The sequence below is a fragment of the Panicum hallii genome, chromosome 6 (genome assembly GCF_002211085.1).
Source record: "Panicum hallii strain FIL2 chromosome 6, PHallii_v3.1, whole genome shotgun sequence".
NCBI lineage: Eukaryota > Viridiplantae > Streptophyta > Magnoliopsida > Poales > Poaceae > Panicum > Panicum hallii.
In genome coordinates this window covers 2071570-2094882 of record NC_038047.1, presented here as the reverse complement: position 1 = coordinate 2094882, position 23313 = coordinate 2071570, and the positions used below count along the sequence as shown (strand labels likewise).

At 48.9% G+C, this 23313-nt stretch overlaps 2 protein-coding genes across 2 annotated transcripts; one reads left to right on the top strand and one right to left on the bottom strand.

Moving 5' to 3' along the window:
- Positions 1-417: 417 nt before the first annotated feature.
- On the bottom strand, positions 418-2943 carry LOC112898556 (vesicle-associated protein 4-1-like). The gene is made up of 7 exons (XM_025966892.1): positions 2526-2943; positions 1984-2054; positions 1647-1728; positions 1424-1542; positions 1216-1293; positions 988-1107; positions 418-860 (listed from the first exon to the last, which is right to left on the bottom strand). The coding sequence occupies exons 1-7, from the start codon at positions 2686-2688 to the stop codon at positions 801-803; spliced, it is 693 nt and encodes a 230-aa protein (XP_025822677.1). The 5' UTR covers positions 2689-2943; the 3' UTR covers positions 418-800.
- Positions 2944-20058: 17115 nt separating this feature from the next.
- LOC112897682 (tryptophan decarboxylase 1) lies at positions 20059-22716 on the top strand. Its single transcript, XM_025966033.1, has 2 exons — positions 20059-21758; positions 22567-22716. The coding sequence occupies exon 1, from the start codon at positions 20199-20201 to the stop codon at positions 21747-21749; it is 1551 nt and encodes a 516-aa protein (XP_025821818.1). The 5' UTR covers positions 20059-20198; the 3' UTR covers positions 21750-21758; positions 22567-22716.
- The last annotated feature ends 597 nt before the right edge of the window (positions 22717-23313 follow it).

Sequence of the window (23313 nt, the reverse complement as noted above, 5' to 3'; positions counted from 1 at the left end):
ATTCCAAGAAAGCAACAGCTTGTCCAGACCACAAAAAGGACTAAAACTAATGTTCCATTATCATGCACCTCTTTGGTTGGTGGGTTAGGTATACTTGTACCTAATTCCTCCAGCTCAACAGTTGCATTAGTACAGATCATATGAACACAAAGGAACAAGGGGCAATTATTTCAGCACAGATCACACCAACAAAATAAAGGAACATGGGGAAGAACCAGATGCTGAGCCTAGCCCAGAATGTTTCATGGGACCAAGCACTTGACAACTCAATATGACATAAACCTCAGGGTGGCATTAAAGTTTTTAATAGCAGCTCTACAGAGAAGATTCCCGGGATGATTAGTACTAAGCTGTCTTCTTAACATTAATTTCCAGTTGCCTTATGAGTTTATAAGCAAGTGGATGGTAGAATTAATGTAACATGATAGGAGAACTTTCATTAATCACCTTGGAGAGTGCCTGTTGAGATTACATTACAATTTCAATATTGATAGGCCAGCAGCTAAGGGAATGCATCACATTCACATGTCCACGTTCCACAATTCCAAATATATGGCTTAGCACAGAAGGTATTATCATCAAGCAGTGACTGGTTATCTACACACATGCAGACCCAAGGGAGAAGTACAGCATGAAGCTCGAATCCTAATTACACAAAGCCTCATTCTTGTTTGATTGCTACAATACGAACCTTCACAAAATTTAAGCTCCAAAACCATTTGACAAATGCAAAAGGACAGTATGTTGGCTCCGATAAAATGGTATGTTCAATTTGCAGAGTTTACAGCGCTGCGTCGTGTCTACACTGAATCAACACCTTCGATCTGCTGGCGAGCAAGGTATCTCTCTCTTCGTTCCTTCTGGAATAACATAATCAAGAAATTAACATACTAGCACATGAGGCAGAGCTGCATCTCCATACACTATTGAACACTATATTAAAAGACTAGGCACTGTCATTAAAAACTACAAAGTCACTGATCTTACCCATTCGTCAATCACAAGGCCTTCGCCAACAATGCGGGGACCATTGTCCTCTGGAGGTTTCTTTCGTGCCTCAAGTGCGGCTTCTGCTTCAGCGAGCTGGCGCTTTAGCTTGTCCATTTGCTTAAAAAATGTTGCCAGAATGTGTAAGCCAAACCTGATGTTCTTGAAAAGTTGCATTGCATTAACGGAAAAAAAATGAAAGGAAAAAAGAGCTTTGCTGAGGCTTACTGGGCTGGGACGCTCAGCATCCAAGAATACTACCCGCAAAATTTGCTCGACTGCAACCTGGTCCTTTTGCTCATCAAACTGCAACATAATGTTAAAACTTCAGCTCACACGAAGTCATGATGATCTGAATGGAGACAAGTGGAGGATTTGAACAAATAAACTGAATATACACTGAGGCTATCAGGGCTGTTCGAGGGGAAGGATTTACCAATTCAGGGACATACTCCATAGGCCCCTTGACTTTCAAGCTGACAATCTTGAACTTAACCTTGCACTTCTGGTCTAACGGCTTCTCATTGTTCTCCGGATGCTCCACAAATTTGAACACTGGCATTCAAATAAGAGAATGCACTCACGGGTCAGGTCATCATAATTGTGAACAGTGAACATCACAATTATCGATGACATTCATCGGTCTCAAATCGAATTACCTGTTGCAATGATGCTTTCCCCTGGAGCAAGTATGCCGCCGGGAGGCCTCATGAAGCAACTCTTTGGCGCTGTGGTTTGGAACTGGAACAGAAACATGCCCAAAATTAGTGTTTTGCTGCGAGGTACTGCGCAGCTGCTGATGTGCTAAATCGTGGTACTAGTCAGACTGTCAGAGTAATGGCTAACAACCTTCCTAGGAACAAATTGATTATCCCGTTATGTAAAAATGACGCAGCAAATTGAATGGAAAATTCAAGAAACCATATTAGAATAACATCAAGCTATAACAGAACGAAATTGCGGAGCAGAGCTGATAAAGAGACGATTGTTGGTTACCTTGAAGGCCACATGGGACTTGCTGATGTTCTTGATCCTGACCGCGCTCCGGACTTGCTTCCCGGGTTCATCTTTACAAGTCAAAATCAGGGGCCAAAATTAGGCGAAAAAGCCAGATGAATGAAAAATTCCTTCCTACTAAACTGCATAAGTGACATGCCCTTTACCACCCATCGAATTGATCAATCTCTATATATAAACAGTCGTAAAAAATCCGCGAACAAAAATCCCTTTTTGACGAATTAAAAATCCTCTTTTTTATACACCAGAAGGAAGCTGGAATAAAGGCTTCCGCAGAGCAATCAAACTGGGATTTGTGGAAGCATACAAACATAATAATAAAAAGTTAAGAACACGAAAGGCAACGCCTTGTCGAGAACAGAGCAATCGGAACGAAGCCCGAACAGCAAAGGGAGAGACAGCTTCAATCGAAACCATAATCACACGCTAACAGATTAATCAGGTACCGAAACCAGCAGACCACCGGACAAGCAGAAGTAGAAGAAGAGGGAAGAGCAAGGAGCAGAGCTCCGGGTGCGTACATGGGAAGTAGAGCTTGGCGGGCGGGTCGAGCCGGAGGCGGCGCCGGGTGGGGAGCAGCGACCGGATCACCTTAACGCCGCCGCCGCCGCTGGACCCGGGCGGCGCGCGCGCGGCCTCGCCCTCGGCGGCCGGCGGCCCGGACGCGGTCCCCCAGAGCGGCATGTGGCACAGCCCCAGGCGCCCGTGCCACTCAGCGGCGTCCTCCTCCTCCCGCCCGTCCCGGTAGCGCTCCTCCTCCGGCAAGACCAGCAGCGGCTCGCCGTCCGCGTGGGGCGCCGGAAAACGTATGGTCGGGGCCGGGCGCTTCTTGGGAGGAGAGCTGGAGAGGCAGAGGGAGAGGAAGAAGAGGAGTATGATTGGGATGGAGACGCAGAGAGAGTGGTGCGTGGAATTGTCAATCGTGGTGGTGGTGGTGGTGGTGGTGGAGTTTAATGGGGCTGTCTTATACGCTGGACTGGGTGGATGGGTGGTGGGGCCCACCTTGTCTAACAGCTCCCTTGTGTGTTTTGCTGGGACGCTGATTGGTGATGATTCTTGTTACCGGTAGGGCTAGGGGTTTTAGCTGGGTGGCATGGTGGTTGGGTGCTTCCACTTTAAGCCCCTGGTTTGGTTACCTTCTATAGGACCCTTTTACAACATGCATGGTGTTGCTACTCACGTGAGCACTCAACCCTTCTTCCAAAAACAACCTTATATAGTCATAGTAAAAGAAACCTTATATATGTCAAAAATGTTGTTGTTGAGAAGATGAGAATAGGAAAATGGTGGTCCCACATGAATAAAAAAACATATTTTTTTAAATTTGTGAAGAGAAATATACTGTTCTACGGATTTCTCTCTAAATTGAATGCCTTAGATATAAGACAATCTTATTGAACTTTCTCATGGATATCGCCGGAACCAAGGTACCTCACTTGTTAAGCAAAGAAGTTGAAATAAAGGTGTATTTAGCTTGTTAACATGCTCGAGTATACTTATTAGAATCAGGAGTCCATGAGATAATTAAAGTCGTTGCACCGTTATACATCTCACAAGTCATAGTTACATACATGCTCATGGACTTCTATACAAGTCTCTGCATTATACATTACAAGGAATAGTGAAAATGTGTCATCCTATTTCCACTTTGGGGATGATATGATCTACCATGATACGTAGCAAAATAAGGCCTAATCCTATTGCCGTATCGCCATGGGCCTACCGAGGTGCCAAAACACACGCGCGCGCGCGCGCACACACATATATATAATACGATTTGGTTACGGGATGGATTGACCTGTGCACGCGCTTTGGCTCTGCCTTTTTTTCCCAGGGAGTGAGCTGACTCACTCCATTGACCTGCAAAAGCAGCCAAGAGATCATTTTTTGAGCTTATTTGGCGCCTTTGAGGAGCAGCTTTACTCTGGGTGGATGTTGTGCTCAGTTGACTGCTGCAACACCGAAGATAGTGCGCAATATTGAAAAACAAAATTCCTCTGGTCATGTGGGCCATGGCTCTTGTGCGTGCCCATCGTCCTTATCTCCAGCTGCTTAAGTTTGCACAAGAAAAAGAATGTTTTCATCATTTCATGTGTGTTGTACTGTGAGCAGTATTAAAAAAGAGAGAGGAAACTGTTAGTATAGCAGGGGAAAAAAAAAGCCTAGGCAGGGATGAGAACACAAGGGGCTGGAACTGGGAGGGGCCCCGGCCAGAGCAGCGCTGGAGAAGTCAATGGAGGCTGCAGGCTGGCTGTGGCGCACGTCGGACGACAGCGGCGTCGCTCTTGGAGCCTTGCGGTTTGCCCGGCCGGAGCAGCACGAGTCACGGGCCTTCGTTCCAAGCTAGAGACAACAGGAGCCATGCCTACTCTTTCGCTAAGACAAGGAAAAGAGAAAAGAGAGGCCATTTGGTTGCCAGAATATCTCAGGAAATAGAAATGGATTATCTACTCTTCACGTCATGTGATTTGAACTATTATTAAAAAGATCCCTGGTCAGGTCTCCGTGTTTTGGCTTGAGCGCACGGAAAAGTAGCTGGCCTGTCCCGGTCTCCGATGAACGGCGAATGCATGGTCCAGTCCAAGTCCAACCAGGGACCGGATCCAGAGGCACGGAAACAGGGAACTGTGTGTGCGTGTGTGGATGCACCAAAGGATCGGAGCAGGCGACGATCGAGACAAACAACTGACGCTGCAGATGGACGCACTCTGCGCCAAGTCAATGGACAGTGCGTTTGTTATTAGCCTAATGGTAATGGCCACACCGTACCTTTCTGGCTTTCTCTTCCCTTTGGATGCACGCTGAACAAACGAACAAAAACCTTAGACAAGAGGACATTGACCAGCTCCTGCACTACACCATTCTGCATTCACCACACCAGCTGCTCTGACTTCCGAGCGAGTAAAGATTCCGATGTAGTCTTAACCTTGCACCGATTAAAATATCACGCCATTACGAGTACCAAAAACTTGCAAGAAAAAAGTGTTTTCAGGTAGTTTCATAGGTTCATATAGGGAGGTTTGAAAAGAAAAAAAAAACTCTACTAGGAAAAGTTTACAATATTGAGTTACTGGAAGACCTATTGGGCTTCCATGTACAATAGGGCCGAAAATTCAGCACAAGTATGTCCTCGATATCTAGCAGAATGCATGAGCATTGCAAAGGTGAAATACTTAATTTGTTTTCTTTTCCTTTGAAAACTTTTTTTTTTCCGCTATACGCGATACATCTTTACGTGTTTGCTCTTCCAGAACAGTCACACAAGCAAGCAAACGAAGATAATTAACAGTACATGAATCATCATACGCAGACTCAGAAAAGCATGCTAAACTATTACAGATGGGAGCACAAAGAATAACTAAAGTGGAGCTAAAAAAAGTAAAGTTATCAACTGAACATGGTTCCAAGGGCATAATTGTAAAGAATTCTAAAGTTTTTAGGGCTTAAACATGAAAACTACTGAAACAAGGACCGTCTGGGTTGAAAACCTAAACACAGCATGGATCGTTTTCTGCAAAACAGAAGAAACACAATTCATTTTTAAAATAGTAGTGGATAGATATGTTTTCTTCTGTCTGTCCATGGTGTGGCTTTGTCAATTTAGAAAAAGGGGAGCATCGTAACAAAGCTTGGATTAATAAAATCATACCATTTGTTTGGTGTACTTATGGAGACCGACAGAGAGACATTTCTTTTCCTTTATTTATGCAAACAAAACGTGTAACTTTTTGTGCCTTTTCTCCAAAGTAAATAAATGAAGCAAAATAATAAGAAAAACCTTCTCGTATTGCATTCTTTTCACGTCACCTATGGACATGATGCAGTGGTTACTGCCTGCCCATGTATTTATTGTGTACAGTTGGGCGTCCGGTCCATGATTGTGGGGCCTGCTTCTAGCCCGGGTTCTTATGGAATGACAAGTTGGGCGGGCCGTCTGGTTCCAGTTAAGCGTGCGGCCTGTTAACAAGCCCACTTCACTAATGTCTGTCTGCCTGCTGCATGGACAGGCCCTAATTTGTGGCCCCTTGGTTTTTTAGTTCTTTGATTTAGGAAGGAATTCTCCAATATTGTTTTGTCTGTGGGCTGTTTTCTTTTTAAACTGTGAGCCTTGGCTAACTCGTGTGGTTTTGTTTTATTCACCTTCTAGAAATTGATGGTCAATAATAGAAATATTTGACTTAAGACAAAGATGGAATGGCAACTTTTTTTTTTTGAATCAGAAGGAGTAGTAGATTCTTATTACTACCCGCGCAATTACGTGGAACTATCATCACCCCGCTGGCTAGTTAACCAAGAATTTTCCAGCTACAAATAAAATTGCATTGTGACTTGTTCAGCATCAAATTAAGACCAACTTAATTATTGCCCAAGCTAATCTGAAGCAACGAATAATCGACCATGACGTACGTGCTCTGCATAAAAAGAATGATATGATATGGCTACGGAAAAAATATTAAATACCCCACCTGAATAATTACGAGGAATAGGGATTTGAACAATGGTCCCAAGAACACTAGGCAGCTTCTCACGTGTACTCTCCATAAGCCCATGTGAACGGGAACATGTAATTTTCCCAGTCATATGCACGCACTAAAATCGATCACGTCTAGTCCATCGACTTGGCTCACATGCTCACGTCATCCATGATATTGCTGTAAGCTTGGCTATCTAACGACTTGTCCTCCCGTGGTCCTAGCTACCAACCTTGCCGACCTTCCAGTTGCAGCCAGGAGACCGTGTGTGGTTAAAAGAAAAAGGTGTTTTTTGTCGGTAAATTTTTTTTTGCTGGTGGTTGAATATGATGAACTTGTAATTAATTAATAGTAAAAAAGGATCTGGTGATCGACGACGACGATGTCCATCGTAGCCGGCCAGGCCGGCTGCTGCTCGATGACTGCAGAAGTAGGCCTGGACAAACACTTTTGACTTGAATTAGCTAGCAGGACCGGTAAAGTTGTTATATATATATGGCTTAACCTCCTGATGACCGTTTAATAAAGCTAGTAGCAAGTAAAGTTGGAAATGGCAAACGGGTCAACAAAACGCTTTCCCATCCCATGCGGATCGGGGATAGATATATATATATATATATATATATATATATATATATATATATATATATATATATATATATATATACACATGATATGATATTCGCAGGGCCTGTAACATCCCGAAATTTTCCCGAAATATTATAAGTTGAAAATCGTGAATTTTTTTAAAAAATTGTACAATGTGCTAATAGCTAGGATCACACGTAAGTACGAACTCTATCAATCCCAAATTCCTAGTAATTAAAATCTAAATTGGATCAAGGACTACATTGTTAGTGTGAAATATCTGGAGTTTAATTGGAGTTTATTTGAGCTGTTTATTTGGATTTATTTTGGTTGGATTTTGTTGTGTTTAAATTGTGTGGAATTTAAATTGAAGTGTGCTCTTCAATTTAAATTCAAAAGCTAACTATCCTAACTCAGCCCGCTATCCTAACCCTACCCTAATCCAGCCCGGTCCAAACCCACCTAAACCCCATAGCCCAACCCAGCTAGCCAGCCAACTAGCCCAGCTGGCCACCAAAACAGGCCTGCGCTGGCCCGTACCGCGCGTACGCCCCAGCCTGCGCCACTTGAACCGGCCCAGTTGGCCGACCGGCTTGCACGGCCCGCTAACAACCCATCCGCCACCTCCCTCTCACGCCGCACCCAGGGTCTCTGACAAGCGAGTCCCGCTTGTCAGCTTTCCCTTCCACCTCCAACCACCCCGCTCTTCTCTGTCTCGCCCCTGCCCCGCGTTGCTCCGCCGCAGCCCACGTGGCCCCGTGTCCTCACTCTTGACCGCCTGCGTGCCTCCAAACCCTAGCCGCCGAGCCGCAGGATGCCGCCACGTAGCCCTCGCGCACGCGCCGAGCCCCACCGGCCAATCCTCGATGTTCGTGCCGCCCCAAACCCTAGAGCGCCCCTATAAAACCCCCGCTTCGGCCGCCGCTGCAACTTTAGCACCCCTAATTAGGGTTTCCCCTCGCCCGCCGCCGCTACCAGAGAGAGAGAGAGAGAGAGAGAGAGAGAGGGAGAAGAGGAGAAACCGAGGAGGAGAAGCTGAGGAAGGGGAGCACGAGGAGGAGGACGTCGCCGCCACTGCAGGAGCCCCGTCACGCCTGCGCCCCGATCGCCTTCACCACCATTGCTGTGCTACACGGCACTACTCTGACCCACCGGCCTCGACTCGCCCCCGCTTCAGGCCTCATCTTCCTCGAGCCCACCGGTAGGTCGCCGCCTGAAGCGTCCCCCCATCAGGGGAGACTTAAAAGTGTTGCTTTATCAGTCCCAGGAGGCTGATAACACTTTTATTACATCAGATGGTACATCACCGTACAACTCTTCGCGGTAATGGGCAGTGAAGCGCCACTATCGCGAGGATTACAACAAAAACCCATACTACCACACTAACTACGAACAGGGGATCATCAGAGTCTTGCGCCATGCGGAGCTCCAACGGTGACCTCACCCACAGGCAAGACTGGGTGCAGGACGGAACCCTACTCGACGTCTTCTGGGATATAGTCGGGATCTTCCACTGTAAAAGTAAGGACGGGGTGAGTACTAACGTACTCAGCAAGTCCAATCACACCCGCGGAGGGGGTTATAACAGAATTATATGCACAGGATATTCCAAGGATACGGTTATGGTTCATTTGCGGAAAACTTGACTTTATGCAAAGGTTCGTTTCAAAACATTTTCAAAATCAAACCGTTAAACATCAAGGAGCACACGGTGGTGATCCACACAGGATCCAGTGTAAAACTGCTACCGGACTCCCCGTCCGCCGTAGCACACGGCACAACTGCCGGACACTTCCCAAACAACACACACACACACCAACCCATCCGTTCCCAGGGAGAAACACTAGTTATGTGACCACACCGTAACTTGCCCAATACCGTGGGCACGGCTATTCGAATAGATTTTTAACTCTGCAGAGGTGTGCAACTTTACCCACAGGTGGGGTACCACAGCACGAACACCTTAGTGCCGGTGCAGATCCCATCGAAGCCCTTACTCACCTTAGCTAGACCTGACTAGCCACCACGGGATCTATCAAGGGGTCATTCGACCTATCTCCGAGGTTTAACCGGGGCATAAGTCACACAGAGCTTATCCCGTCTCCTTGATCACCCGTTGCTCCCAGCCCTCCTGATGGCTATCAGACCAACTAGTGGGGTTAGGCTAAGCCGTTGCCCATACAACGGTCAAGTGGTTTGCACGACAGGAAGCTAGGTGAGACGACACATCAACTCGGTCCTTAGGGGTGACAAGATGGATATCTCCCATCCACGCTCAACCACACAGGTACGAGCACACCAACGGCAATTCACACAGAAATGCCATCCATCCCGTCCGACTCGTTTCTCAAATCCACATTTTTACCCTTTCCTACACGCATTTTCTTTATAAAATCAGGTGGTCAAGGTATGGTTGTCACAACAAGGGTGGCTATCCTACCATGGTTACGGCACGCAAAACCATGCAATTTTATAAAACAGGCCATCGGGTTGTGTTTATAAAAACTAGGACAAAAACATGCATCAAAGGGCGGAATTGAACTTGCCATCGTCAAACCCTTGCGGGAAGTCCTGATCGAAGCACTGTCCTTCGGGTTCGGGGTCGCAGAACTGTTCCTCAGTTGCTTGGTCGCGGTCGGGAACCTCGTCGTTCACTCCGTGTCCTACGACGCAAACAAACAGACACACAGTCAAGCGAAAGGTCTGAAAGCTTTATCGTTGGGCTTGAATCGGAAATAATTTAGTTACGGAGTTAGGGGTGGTATCTCTGGGTGGTTTCTTGATGGCATAGCTAAAACTATACTATAAAAGGTGTGGTAAAGTTTCGGGTCGATCGGAGGTCGTTTCGCGCATAAAATGACGCTCTAAAGGTGGTTTCAGGGCTTAAACTGGGGTCCGAGGGCTTGTTCGTAAATATCCGGAAAGAGTGTGGGCCTATTTGTAAATCCTAGAAACACCCTAAGCATGCTAAAAGGTGTCGAATATGTTTAGGTTTATGTTCCGAGGGGTTTGATTTGAATTAACGGAAAGGGTGGGGCTATTTTTGCAAAAAGGCCAATAGAGTGGGGGCTATTTTAATCAGTTAGGGAAGAAGGGAGGGGGTTAAGGGCAAAATAGCCCTCTCTTCTTCCTCTAGCCGTGGAAACAGGGGAGGGAGAGGAACAGGGCGCCGGCGGCGGCCCAATCCGGTCGGCCAAGGCACGGCGGCGGCCCGGGGGTGGGGGAAAAGAGGGAGGGGGGCGCGGGGAACCCATCCCCGGCCTTACCTCGGGCCGAGGTGGAGCGAGGGGACGCCCCCACGGTGGGCGGCGGGCGGCGGGGAAAGCTGTGGGCGGCGGCGGCGCTACGGCTCGGGGAGGGGCTGCAGGTGGCGGTGGAGGCCGTGGGGAGGCGGGCTGCGCGATGGGGGGGGGTTTATAGGGAGAGGGCGGCGGGAAGGAGGCTCTCGGGGGGGTGGCGGCCGGCGGCTGCACGGGGCGCTATTAATGGTGCCCCGGCGGCTTGCGGTCGTCGCCGAGCGGCGTGGGCGCCGAGGGCGGGGCGCTGTGCGGCCACAGTGGCCAGGAGGGGACGGCGCGCGCGCGGTCGGGCAGGGCGCCAGCGACGGGCGGCGCGGCACGCGCCCTTGCGCGCGCGGGCGGCGCGGCGAGGCGCGGGCCAGGGCGGTCAGCGCGGTACGCGGGCACGCGCAGCACGCGGGGTGGGCGCGCGGCAGCACGGCCGGGCCAGCGCGGTGCTCGGCCTGGGCGGCGTGCGGGCGAGCGGCAGAGGAGACCAGGAAGGGAAGAGGGAGAGGGAAGGAGAGGGAAAAGAGAGAAGGGAAGAAAGAGAGAAAAAGAAAGAAAAAGGGAGAAAGAGAAAAGAAAAAGGGAGAAAAGAGAAAGGGGAGAGAGGGGGAAAACGCGTCGGCGCCGGTCGCGGCGGCGACCGCGGCCGGTCGGCCACGCGCGCGGGATTGGCGCGCGGCACGAGGAGCGCCGGCGTTAATCGCGGCGGGCGGTCGCGCGCGAGCGACAAGCCCTCGAACGATGCGGAATGACGATCCGGTTAGGGTTAGGGTTTTGATCTCGAACCGTTTTTACGATTTATTCTAGCGCGTGAGTGGTGCAGGATGAGACGGCGATCGGGTTCGCGTCGGCCGTCAGTGGGGTGGCGAAACGGAGAGAGTCAGGGTTTTACGAATAAATTTTTGGTCCGGGCACCTTGACGCGTAGTTTAATTTCAAAATTTTTAGGGCGTTACACCGCCACTCCCTATCACCCTCTTGCTGCCGGCCAAGTCCGATGAGTCTTCCTTTAGCCAGCCCTAGGATCCTACCTTGTCTTCTGCAGGAGCCCGTCACCGCCGTTGCCCACGTTCACCGCCGCAACCTCTGGCCGCCGTGAACCAAGATGCGGGAGCTCGCGATCGTGCCTTGTCCTGGCCGAAAGGCCACCGTTTAGGCCTCCCTTCGCTTCGCCACAACCCCGCCGTGCGCAAGCACCGCTTGGATAGTAGCCGCGCCGCGCCGCCACATCGAACCTGTAGCGCTGCCCTGCCTCGCCTCGCCGCACCGCCACCTTGCCCTAGCCTCGCCACAGAGAGGTGACTGCACACCCGTCCCGCCGTGCCGCGACGTCACGGCATCGCACCCGCAGGAGCCACTATGGCAATTTGCCAAGCATCCTACGGGCGCACACGCCACCACACACACACTCCCCTACTCACGCACAGGCATGCCGACACGAGCTAGATCCACTCCGGATCTACCCCAGCCACACGGGATCCCGCCTGAGACCGAAGCTTGGGCCCAGCCTGTGAGCGCATGGCGCTGCGGATGACCTGTGGGCCCATCCTGCCAGCGAGTGCGGAGAGGAAAGGAACCCTGGCCGAGCCATGTGCTGGCCCACGTGCATAGCCGAGCCGGCCTGCTAACCTGAGCCGGCCAGCCAGCCAGCTTGTATGCGGGACGGCCTGCGAAGCCATAGGCCGAGCCAAATCCCCAAGCCGGCCTCCTTACGCTGAGCCATGCACCCTTGAGCCGAGCTGAGTTTTTGGGCTGGCCGAGCCAACCCAACCCCTTTCAGCCCAGTAACCGAGCCGCCCTATCTTTTTCCTTTTTCTTTTCAACCTGCTGACTTGTGGGTCCCACCTGTCAACCTCCGGGTGAGACTGACCAGTGGGACCACTAACCAGTGGGCACGCTCTAGTGTTGCCATGTGTCACTGCGGTGTGTTTTCTTTTTCCGATAATCTTTTAACAATTTTAGAAATAGGTTTTTCCTTAAAAAAATTCATAACAAATTAACCGGACCTCCGAAAATTATGAAACCAGTTTTATAATTCTTCTAAAATTATGATCTACTCGTTAGAGTAGGTTTTGTTTTGATTTGGGTCTTACTTAAGCAGTTTTTTGCATTCTTGCACTTTGGTCCCTACGTTTATAGACATTTATGGTTAGGCCCATGCGAGGAGGAGCTGATCGACGTCCCGGATGACCAGAAGACCGAGGAAGACGTCCCGGATGACCAGAAGACCCAGGAGGATTTCCTGGACGACTAGAAGACTCCGGAAGACTACGAAGAACCACCATGTTCACGTCCATCTATGATTTGATTACCCATTAGGCATTGCTTGCCAGATATGCTACCGCTTTATTTTATGTTATAGTGAGATGAACCTGCATGGCCTATTTTTATATACTCGAATTCCTTTCCTTGCTACCCTATCACACTTGGATATATTTATGAGACGCCTTGCTATGCATGTGTATGTGTGGGATATGGTGCTATAGTCTTGGCGTGAGTGGAGATACACTTCTAAAAAGTTGGTGATTAGGAATTTTAGCTAGGGGCGAGTGAATTAACCTGATCTTCGGATCAGGGGCTGAGGGTGTGTGTTGGGCACACTCTACGGAGTTCCTGTTGCTGTACATTCTTTTAGTGGATATTTGTGATACTTGAGGTGTTTGGCCGGTGGATACGCCTTGTGATGAAGATGCTCGCCTCGGCATATGAGGACCGGTTGAGGTAACTATGATTAGTGGGACTATGTCAAACGTGCACACCACTTATCCATTATGCGGGTGGATCCGGTCCAAGCTAGCTACACGCGGCACCAAACTTGTAGGAGGATAGAGTATTAGTGTAGGGGGAGGATCAGTGCTGGGGGAAGGGGTGCTGACCTCACGATCCCAGAGTAGCAAGGGAGGCTTCACAGTCTTAGGGCAACCTCTCGCGGGAGGATGCACCCAAACCCGGGAAAGCAGGATGGTTGCTGTAGCCGCTAGTTTCGTTCTTAGTAGACCGGTGTCTTGGAATCAGTCGGTCGACGAACTGGCTAGCTTCAATTCGAGTGGGTCCAAGTGTACAACCCTGCAAGGTGAAACTATACATATAGCCGCGTACTCGGTCATGCATAACCCTACTTTTCTATTGATGAATTCATCAGAGTAGTGTTACTCATGCTTTCTTCCTCACTCTAGTGATGATTTCCTGCCTGGAGTAGCTGGGGTGCGAGGAGTGGGAGTTCTCGCACCGACTTGGTGATTTTTGGAAGGTGTGTGTTAGATTAGGAGTCCAGGGTACCGGAATGGCCCGAGTTCGGAGTTTGGATGATGATATATCTTGATGTTACTCTTGCATAAAACCCCAACTTTCCTCCTTAATTTTGATATAACTTTAGTATAGTCCATTTAAAGCTTACATACGGATGGTGACGTGGATCTATCCTATTCCTTAGGGATAGGTTGGGTAGATGCAGGTTACGGCTTGGACTACGAAAATAACGATGATGGATGGTATGATGGAGGCCCGTGCTTCACTCAAGTTTGCCTGTTGGAGGAGTTTTCACCAAGATGAAGGATGGCCCTGAAGCTTAGCTATCGTGTCCGCTTTCTTCATGATCGATTTAGCCTAGGAGGTTTTGAAAGGATCTTGGTGATGCCTAGAGGAGGGTAAATAGGCATACCTGAAAAACCTGAAAAGTTCTTCGCAGCAATTAAATATGTCGGAACTTCCTCAAAATTAAACTTGAAACTGCAGAACCTGGCTGAATCAAAAGTTACACAATGATACTACGAGACTTCTGCAGGTGATCTTTGCAAGCACAACAACTCGAGTACGTAGATCGGCACGAAACAAACTCTAGGTCAACAAAAACTAAATAAATACAATAAGCACAAGACATAAGAGATTTATTCCCGAAGTTCACTTCCATTAAGAAAGCTACGTCTTCGTCGAGGAGCTCACAAAGAACCGGATCTTTCACTAACCTTTACCTCACTCAATCAATCACAAAGGAGGATTGAGTCACTTGCTATAAAATCCATAAACGACAGGATAATACAGATTTTCTGGAACGCACACACACGAGAGGACGCTCCACGGGCGACACCAAACCATCTAGAAGCAAGTTTCAAGAGTAACAAATGCGAATCGAAGGATGAAGATGCTTCAAATGCTTTTAAGATGAAATTGGCTGCCCTTTCACTTAAATGGTTGAGTCTCACACCTCAGTCTTGCTCTCACCTAAGCCCTAGCTCAAGTCAACTAAAGGATTAGCTCAAGAAGTGATTGGGGAGGAGTAGTAAATGCTCTTGGAGGTGTTTGTCTCGGGTTAGGTCAGCAGCAAATGAAGGAGGGGCTGAGAGGGTATAAATACTCAAGCCTCAAAAACTAGCCGTTAGTGCACTTTTTAAGTGATTGTCGGAACTTCCGATACGGGATCGGCACTTCTGACCATTTAAATCAGCTGACCGAGGATCCCTTGTCGGAAGAACCCAGCTACTTCCGACAAGCGTCGGAACTTCCGACACACACTGAAACAGTAAGAAAACTAGGTGCACAAGTGTGTAATTTTGTATCTCTCCTTGATGGTTAGCATCTCAAATAAGCACTTTGACACCTTCATGCTATCCATTCGCATCCCTCTTAATAGTACGGTATTTTCTAAACTCAAATTCAAAATATAAAATAAATAAAGATCTTCTTTCAAGCCCAACACTATCCTTTAAGCAAATTTGGCATCTTTTCTTGGTCTTTTTTATTTTATTAAATTTTAACCTGTCCATAACTCGATAAACACATTAGCTCCTTAATTTTGTATGTCATCAACACCAAAACCTACTTACGAGGCCAAATGCACTTTCAAGTTTGTATTGGAATCTTATCACAATCCTTTGGATTATGTATTATTTAAACCCATGTAATGACTTTTTGTGTTGTATGACTATGATATACTGCTGTAATGAGTTTTGTACGTGAGAGTACTTGATTCAGGGACTATCACAATATTACGGAAAGTCGGATTCTTAGAAATGAAAATCTGGATCGTTTCAGATGTGATATCCTGGCCCAACAGGACGAATTTGAGTCCACTAGTGGCTCATGTGTGAGTGGTATGACATGTGTGGGAAAGTTGTCCCACCTTACTAGTTGAGAGTAATGTTCACCAACGTATAAACCCAAGTGCCAAGTGCATTTCAACCCCCGAATTAACCCTTTTACGTGAAGCGAGGACGAAAACGTAAGCGTGGTTAGTTTGAATGCGTGTTTTACTCAGCGTGCGAGTAGGACCGAGCCATATTTGGGACCAGGGCATTACAATTTGGTATCGGAGCCGACCCTTGCGGTTACACGGGCGTGTGCATGCGAGGGACGCGGACATATGGCGCATGGCGCGTGTGGGCCCTGGTGTGGTCACACGGCATGGCACGTGTACCGGTACTAGACGCATGGATGACTTGTGCTAAGAGTGGAAGTTCCTGGTCGATTGCCCCAATGTATGCGGGTATGTTGCCGACAAGGACGTCGGGTCCTTTATGAGGATGTATGTGACATCCTGGCCCAGCATGACGAATTTGAGCCCACTAGTGGCCCATGTGTGAGTGGCATGGTATGCGTGGAAAGTTGTCCCACCTTGCTAGTTGAGGGTGAGGTTCACCAACATATAAATCCAAGTGTCAAGTGCATTTCAACCCCGGGTTGATCCTTTTACGCGAAGCGAGGACGAAAACGTACGAGTAGGACTGAGCCATATTTAGAACTAAAGTGTTACAGGGCCGGTTGAAGGGCAATACAGTGGAGGCGACCGCCGGGGTCCCACGGACAAAGGCGGATCCGGGGGGTGCAGGTGGCTCCAGCCCCCCTACCCCATACAGCCAATGGAGCCCTCCAAACGAGAAAATGAGGAGGAGAAAGAAGAAGTTCACATTCGCCACTGGCCACGGAGGAGGAGGTTCCAACATCATCTAATCTAATCCCCTTTGCTAATCGCATGACCACAACAGAAGACGAGGCGTCGGGGCGTCGCGCCGCTCCGTCCCTCTGAACCGCAGTCTGCAGACCGCAGCCGTCTTGCCGCTGCGCCCAGGTGCCCACATCGGCACGCCCTCTGCCTGTCCGTCGCCCCGTCTGCCGGCCGGCTGCCGCAGGGGCGCAGCCCGTAGTGCTGCCGTGCTGCTGCTGCTGCCTGCTACCTGAGTGCTTGATCGCCGGCTGATCCAATCGACCAATCAGGCAATCCTGCAATCCAAAGAGGAGATTGGTAGAGTCCTATCTCTAGAGAAGATTGGTAATTCTTACTCTTTCAATTTTCATACATAACTTTTATTCAATATTTATCTAGTACCTCTGGTGCATATCGAATCCTCTTAACTGAACTTGTGACTGCAGTATTGAGAAAGATATCTTGAACAACATTGATCTAGATATGGTTCTTAATGATTTTGCATCAAGAAATGCCTGAAGGAGCTTTTTTGTGAAGGACTAAAACATGATTGTTGATGGAGTCATGTAGCTTAGTCATTATTTGAGGTAATCATACTTGTTTTATTTTCCACTCTTTAGTTTGTATTATAGACATTCTTCAAGAATTATATATGTCACTACTATTATTATCTTCTTTATCATGTTACTAAACAAAAAAAAGTACTTAGTCTAAAGGGCCATAAAGCCTGGTTCGCTCGTGGGCACTCAAGATCATAGAGCCGGCCGTGGATATTCGTCCAAACGACCCAGCCTTGAAGTCCAAGTAGTACCAGACGAATGCGCTCACCAGTGTGGTATGCACCTGTGTTCGTTCGTCGTTCACTACTGGGTAAGCTAGACGTTGGTGAGCACGGAAAATGACGGATGGACTCACGTAGGAAAGTTGACCTGAACTTGCATGCCTATTCTCTGCTAGCTATCTATCGATCGATCTCTCTCGCGAGCTAGGGGTCGACGGCGACGCCGCCGGCTGTGTCGCCCGGTCGGCGGAGGATCATCGCAGGCGTTGAACACGACGTACGTATGTAGGATCGGAGTGCAGACGACGATGGGCCGGGTCAATTCAGCAGCTTGCTTGTTGCATCATCTATCCTCTAATTTGTGTGCTCAATTATCTTTTGTATAATCGCCATGCTTGTTAATGATATAGCACCGCACGTGCGAACGCGACGGTGCCTTGGCATGCATCCGGATCGTCCGGAACATATGCATGCATGACCGCTTGTTGACTTCCGCCGCGATGACAAAGTCGTCGGTACCGTACCTACCCACCCCAACGTCGTACCATGACCCGTGCGACGCCCTGTTCTGTTCGTTAACCTATCGTTAACGCGAGGAGGATAAAATTTACAACACAATCTAGACCAAACTAATATAAAAAAATGTACAACGAAAGCGGAAAATACCTTATAAAGAGATCATCGTGATCATTATCCATTTACATTAGACTACATAGCTCTTAAATCTGAAAAAATAAATAATATGAGTTAGGCAATTGCATTTGTCTAGTGAAATCTATAAAAAAATGTTAAACTTGTGAAATAAAAAATACCTCTAGTTACGTCTAGATCTAGGAGACCTAGTCAATTGCATTTGTCTAGTTTTCTTATTTTGAAATGCCTTTTTAATTTGCTGAAGATCAAGTCTTTTGAATACTTCTCTTTCTATGTAGCACACCGTCAAGTCATTCAACCATCCATCGGTCATCTTGTTGCGCAATTCAGTCTTAATAATTTTCATAGCCGAGAAGGCCCTTTCAACCGTTGTGGTTGCCACTGGTAACAACAATATCAACTCAATGAGACGATAGACCAATGGAAACACAATATGTCTCTCAAGTTGAACCATTATTTTTGATAGACTCGCAAGATCATAACAAGCCTTGAATTCTTCAACTCTTCGCACATGAATAATGAAAGTTCTTAGTTGATCTTTTATAGTCTTGCGGTCATCAAAAGAGAAATTCTCATGATAGATATCTGCAATCCGAGCAAGCTTCTCCACATCAAATTTAGAGAATGAATTTCTTAGATCAAGGCAAGCAAAACACACTAAGCAACTCTGAAGATAGCTCATTAATCAAACAACAATATGTATTAGACATTACAGCAAATCCGAAATCAAACTCATGCAATGGAATCAACAATTGCTGGCAAATGGCAAACATACCTCTGGTTCTTTGGCCAATTCCCCTCCCCCTCCCCTGGTTCTGGTTGTTTCCGGACATGGGAACGGCCAAACAGGGGATCTCCGGATCTAGGATGGGCGACAGCGGCCTGAGCGCCTGGCGGCATGCGGGCGCACGGGCGGCGGCTTGGCGCCCTGGCGGCGTGCGGGCGCACGGGCGCACGGGCGGCGGCGGCCTGGGCACGTGGCGGCGTGTGGGCGGATGGGCGGAGGCGGCCTGGGCGCCTGGCGGCGTGCGGGCGGATGGCGGCATGTGGGCGACGGGGCGGCGTGCGAGCAGGTAAGTTCTTTTTTTTTAAGCCCTGCTAAGTGCTACCCTTCTTGGGCTGGGCCAAGGTATTGCCCAAGCAATACCGGGCCACATTGGACCCTCCGCCCATGCCACTTGGTTCACTCTCCAGCCGCCGCTCCCCTATTATAAGTCAAACCCTAACACCAAAGGAGTTAGCGGAAAGCTTCTTGCAAGCGAGCATACATACATACATACATACATACATACATACATACATACATACATACATACATACATACATACATACATACATACATACATAAAAAATGTATCAAATTTGTTGGACCAGTAATAAAGAGGAGGGACTGGTACCAACAGTAATTTATTTTTTTTAATTTTCACAATCAGATCAACGGCTAGAAAAATTCTCAAATATATAGGTACGTAGGGTACTCAATCTCCTACCGATTTGCCTCAAAAAAATATACGAGTTTAAAGTAAAGTAGTCAAATGCCGGGCGTGGTTACTTGATGTCTATACACCTTGGCCGTCCGATCTGCTGATGGTTTAGGACGCCGCGTCACAGCCACCGCGCGCGACCGTGTGTTGAGTTGATTACTGTTACGCGTGCACGAATCGAATTTTCTACTCTCTTTTTTCTGCCCAATTACGCATGCGATGCACTCGGTGCTAACTCAGCAACTGTTTTACGTACGTGGTCGGCTAATAATCGTGACAAAATTCATTGTTTAATTACTGTGGGGGCAATACTAGCTAGCTATGTGTCTTTTTAACAAAAACTGCGGAGGAGTTCCCACAACGCTTCATGCTTTTTTCTTAATTAGCAGAAGGAGTACTTTCTAGCCATTGACACATCAACAATGGCATTAGATCCTCCAAAGGTGGAGTGCCCAACAAAACCATATTCAAAAGTTTTGTTGTCGTCTTATTTTTTCTATATAATCGTCATGTGGTAGTTTAGGAAAGGAGTCCATAGTAGAGTTAGAAACACATATTAAACATGTAAACGTTTTAGACATAATCATTTAGGTTTTCACATATATAATCGAAATGTTGAACGAGGCACACATGGGTTACAACTTGAAACAAAATTTTCCTGGACGTTGGAACGCGTAGATCGAGTTGCCATGCCGTGTTTATTATGAGTTCCGCACGTGCGAAATATGGATGGACTCCTCCCTTAACCGCCGACATCTTACGTACGACCCGTGCAACGCCCGCTTCGCCACGCCGCTTCCCTCTGCTCTCTGCTCCCTATATAAGCAAACCATAACACTCCCCAGCTTATCCTCACCAAGCACACAAACAACCAGCAGGCAGCAGCTAGCTCTCACCAAAGAGTTCAGAGCTCGCCTTGATCAGCTTCGTAATTGCTCCGTCATTCTAGCTTCATTTCCTGCATCGATCTCGAGCTAAGTCTGCTAGCCAGCCAACAGCCTAGGACGCCATGGGCAGCCTGGACACCAACCCGGCCGCCTTCTCCGCCTTCGGCGACGACGCCGGATCGTTCCAGCCCCTCAACCCCGAGGACGTCCGCTCCTACCTCCACAAGGCCGTCGACTTTATCTCCGACTACTACAAGTCCGTCGAGTCCCTGCCCGTGCTCCCCGACGTCAAGCCGGGGTACCTGCAGGGCGAGCTGCAGGCCGCGCCGCCCGCCTCCTCCGCGCCCTTCGACGTCGCCATGAAGGAGCTCAGGGCCGCCGTCGTCCCCGGCATGACCCACTGGGCCAGCCCCAACTTCTTCGCCTTCTTCCCCTCCACCAACAGCGCCGCGGCCATCGCCGGCGACCTCATCGCCTCCGCGATGAACACCGTGGGATTCACGTGGCAGGCCAACCCCGCCGCCACCGAGATGGAGGTGCTCGCGCTCGACTGGCTCGCGCAGCTCCTGCGCCTGCCGGCGAGCTTCATGAACCGCACAGCCGCCGGCCGCGGCACTGGAGGTGGCGTCATCCTCGGCACCACCAGCGAGGCCATGCTCGTCACGCTCGTCGCGGCGCGTGACGCCGCGCTGCGGCGGAGCGGGTCGGAGGGCGTCTCCGGGCTGCCGCGCCTCGCCGTGTACGCCGCCGACCAGACCCACTCCACGTTCTTCAAGGCCTGCCGCCTCGCCGGGTTCGACCCGGCCAACATCCGGTCCATCCCCACCGGCCCGGAGACGGATTACGCCCTCGATCCGGCGAAGCTGCTCGAGATCATGCAGGCCGATGTCGACGCCGGCCTCGTGCCGACCTACATCTGCGCCACGGTCGGCACCACCTCGTCCAACGCCGTCGACCCAGTCGGAGCCATCGCCGATGTCGCCGCCGTGTTCAACGCGTGGGTGCACGTCGACGCCGCCTACGCCGGCAGCGCGTGCATCTGCCCGGAGTTCCGGCACCACCTCGACGGCGTCGAGCGCGTCGACTCCATCAGCATGAGCCCGCACAAGTGGCTCATGACGTGCCTGGACTGCACATGCCTGTGGGTGCGCGACACCCACCGGCTCACCGACTCGCTGGAGACCAGCCCGGAGTACCTCAAGAACGACGCCAGCGAGTCTGGCACCGTCACCGACCTCAAGGACATGCAGGTCGGCGTCGGCCGCCGCTTCCGCGGGCTCAAGCTGTGGATGGTCATGCGCACCTACGGCGCCGCCAAGCTCCAGGAGCACATCCGGAGCGACGTCGCCATGGCCAAGATGTTCGAGGACAGTGTCAGGTCCGATGACCGGTTCGAGGTCGTCGTGCCGAGGAACTTCGCTCTTGTCTGTTTCAGGATCAAGCCCAGTCGCGGCATGACGGAGGAGGACGCCGACGAGGCCAACCGCGAGCTCATGGAGCGCCTGAACAGGACGGGGAAGGCGTACCTGGCGCACACGGTGGTCGGCGGCAAGTTCGTGCTGCGGTTCGCCGTGGGGTCGTCGCTGCAGGAGGAGAGGCACGTCCGGAGCGCGTGGGAGCTCATCAAGAAGACGACCGCCGAGATCATGCAGGAAAAGATCGTTGTGGAGTAGCATATGCAAGTATATAAAACACACACACATATATGTTATTTGCATCGAGATGTTTGATTCTTTGTTTTTTTGCTGAAATGTCGAATGAAGGCAAATATATTTGTTGAGGAGATATGATTTTCTAAGAAGGGATAATGAATGTAATTCTTGGTATTATTGAATGGGGGTATACTTAATAACGTTTCAAATGCGCATATATTTGCCCGATTCCTTGTGAAATGGAATGGTTTACTGTGAAACAACCATGCATATTGCCAGAAGTTCAGGAAAAGGATAATATAGTGAAATGGTGTGAACGGGCTCTCAACGATCTAGTACTTGCTGTGTCATCCTCATCAACATTGTGCCATGCATAAAAAAAAAAGTAAACCTTGGTCTTGAAACCATAACAACTGAACAAATAAATTAGGATGTATAATGATGTCAACAATTTACGTATTTGCTGGCCTAGTCTCCTTCAGAGCTCAGACTGCTGCTCTCTGGCCTTTATCTATGTTGGGTTGAGTTGAACCCCTAACCATTATTATCACAAAATAATTTATTATAAAAAATGGTTTGGAACCTCTGTTTTTCTTGGTCTCGATTAATCGATTCAAACTAGATGTTTTCTTAGAGCTGTAAACATCCTAGATAGTCCAATTGCAATGCTAGGATGAAATCTCAAATCTCCCATTAATGTAGAAATTACATTTGTTCTCTATAGAAGTACTAGACGCTGTTTGCCTTGCCTAGTCTCAAATGTTCTTACTGTATTCTTCTACCTTATCTTTAATTGATTCATAAATTAATTAGTTGATGTCAATGTCATATGATGCAGATCATGCCCGTTCTGCCTTCAGCACAGAACATGCCACGTCGCCACATGCTGCTGTCGGATGGAATGGAAGCACGAGATGGTTGTTTGGCTAGATTTTTTTTTTTGGTTAGTAACTGCTTGGGAGAATGTATCTGAGTGACCCCTGCTGTAAGAGAAGAGAAGGCCGCTGTGCAAAATAGGGTCAATGAAAAGGCAAAATGGTACTCACTTTTTTTTGATTGCGTACAGTCATGTTAATCAGTTTAAGCATGGACAATGAACTAGCGAAAACCACACAATTATGCTGGATGAAACATTCAACATAGATATCGGAGCACCGGAGGGGAGGGGCGCTCGGGCTTTTTTCAACTCGAGGACCGAGTCTGAAATGGCCAACAGTACGATACGATACTGCCGTACGCTTGACCGAGAATTGTCTAGCTGCAGCTGGCCACCGTTACATGGGACTCTGCTTCTGAACAAAGCTAGCTAGCTAGCTAGCTCTTGCGTGTGGCTCCAGGCTGCAAGTAACACAGCAAGGAATTTCTGAACGTCTGAACCTGCATGCGTATGCTCTTGTGAACAGGAGCACGCAATTTTCTCCGGTCTTCTAAGTAACCGTCAAAGTTACCACGGTTAACATATATAATCCGACAACTTTGGCTCACATATATGCTTGCATCATCCCCTTAGATCTTTGCCAAGAACGGCTACCGAGCCGGCCTCGTGTCTGTGCGTACCTAGGAGAACAAGTGTAGCAATCAGGTA

Bases quoted from the DNA above. Each gene is read 5' to 3' on its own strand.
- LOC112898556 (XM_025966892.1), bottom strand. From the start codon at position 2,688: ATGCCGCTCTGGGGGACCGCGTCCGGGCCGCCGGCCGCCGAGGGCGAG. The intron at 2,055-2,525 runs GTACGCACCCGG...TGACTTGTAAAG, and splicing joins CGCCAAGCTCTACTTCCCAT to ATGAACCCGGGAAGCAAGTC. The intron at 861-987 runs GTAAGATCAGTG...ATGTTATTCCAG, and splicing joins GCCTTGTGATTGACGAATGG to AAGGAACGAAGAGAGAGATA.
- LOC112897682 (XM_025966033.1), top strand. From the start codon at position 20,199: ATGGGCAGCCTGGACACCAACCCGGCCGCCTTCTCCGCCTTCGGCGAC.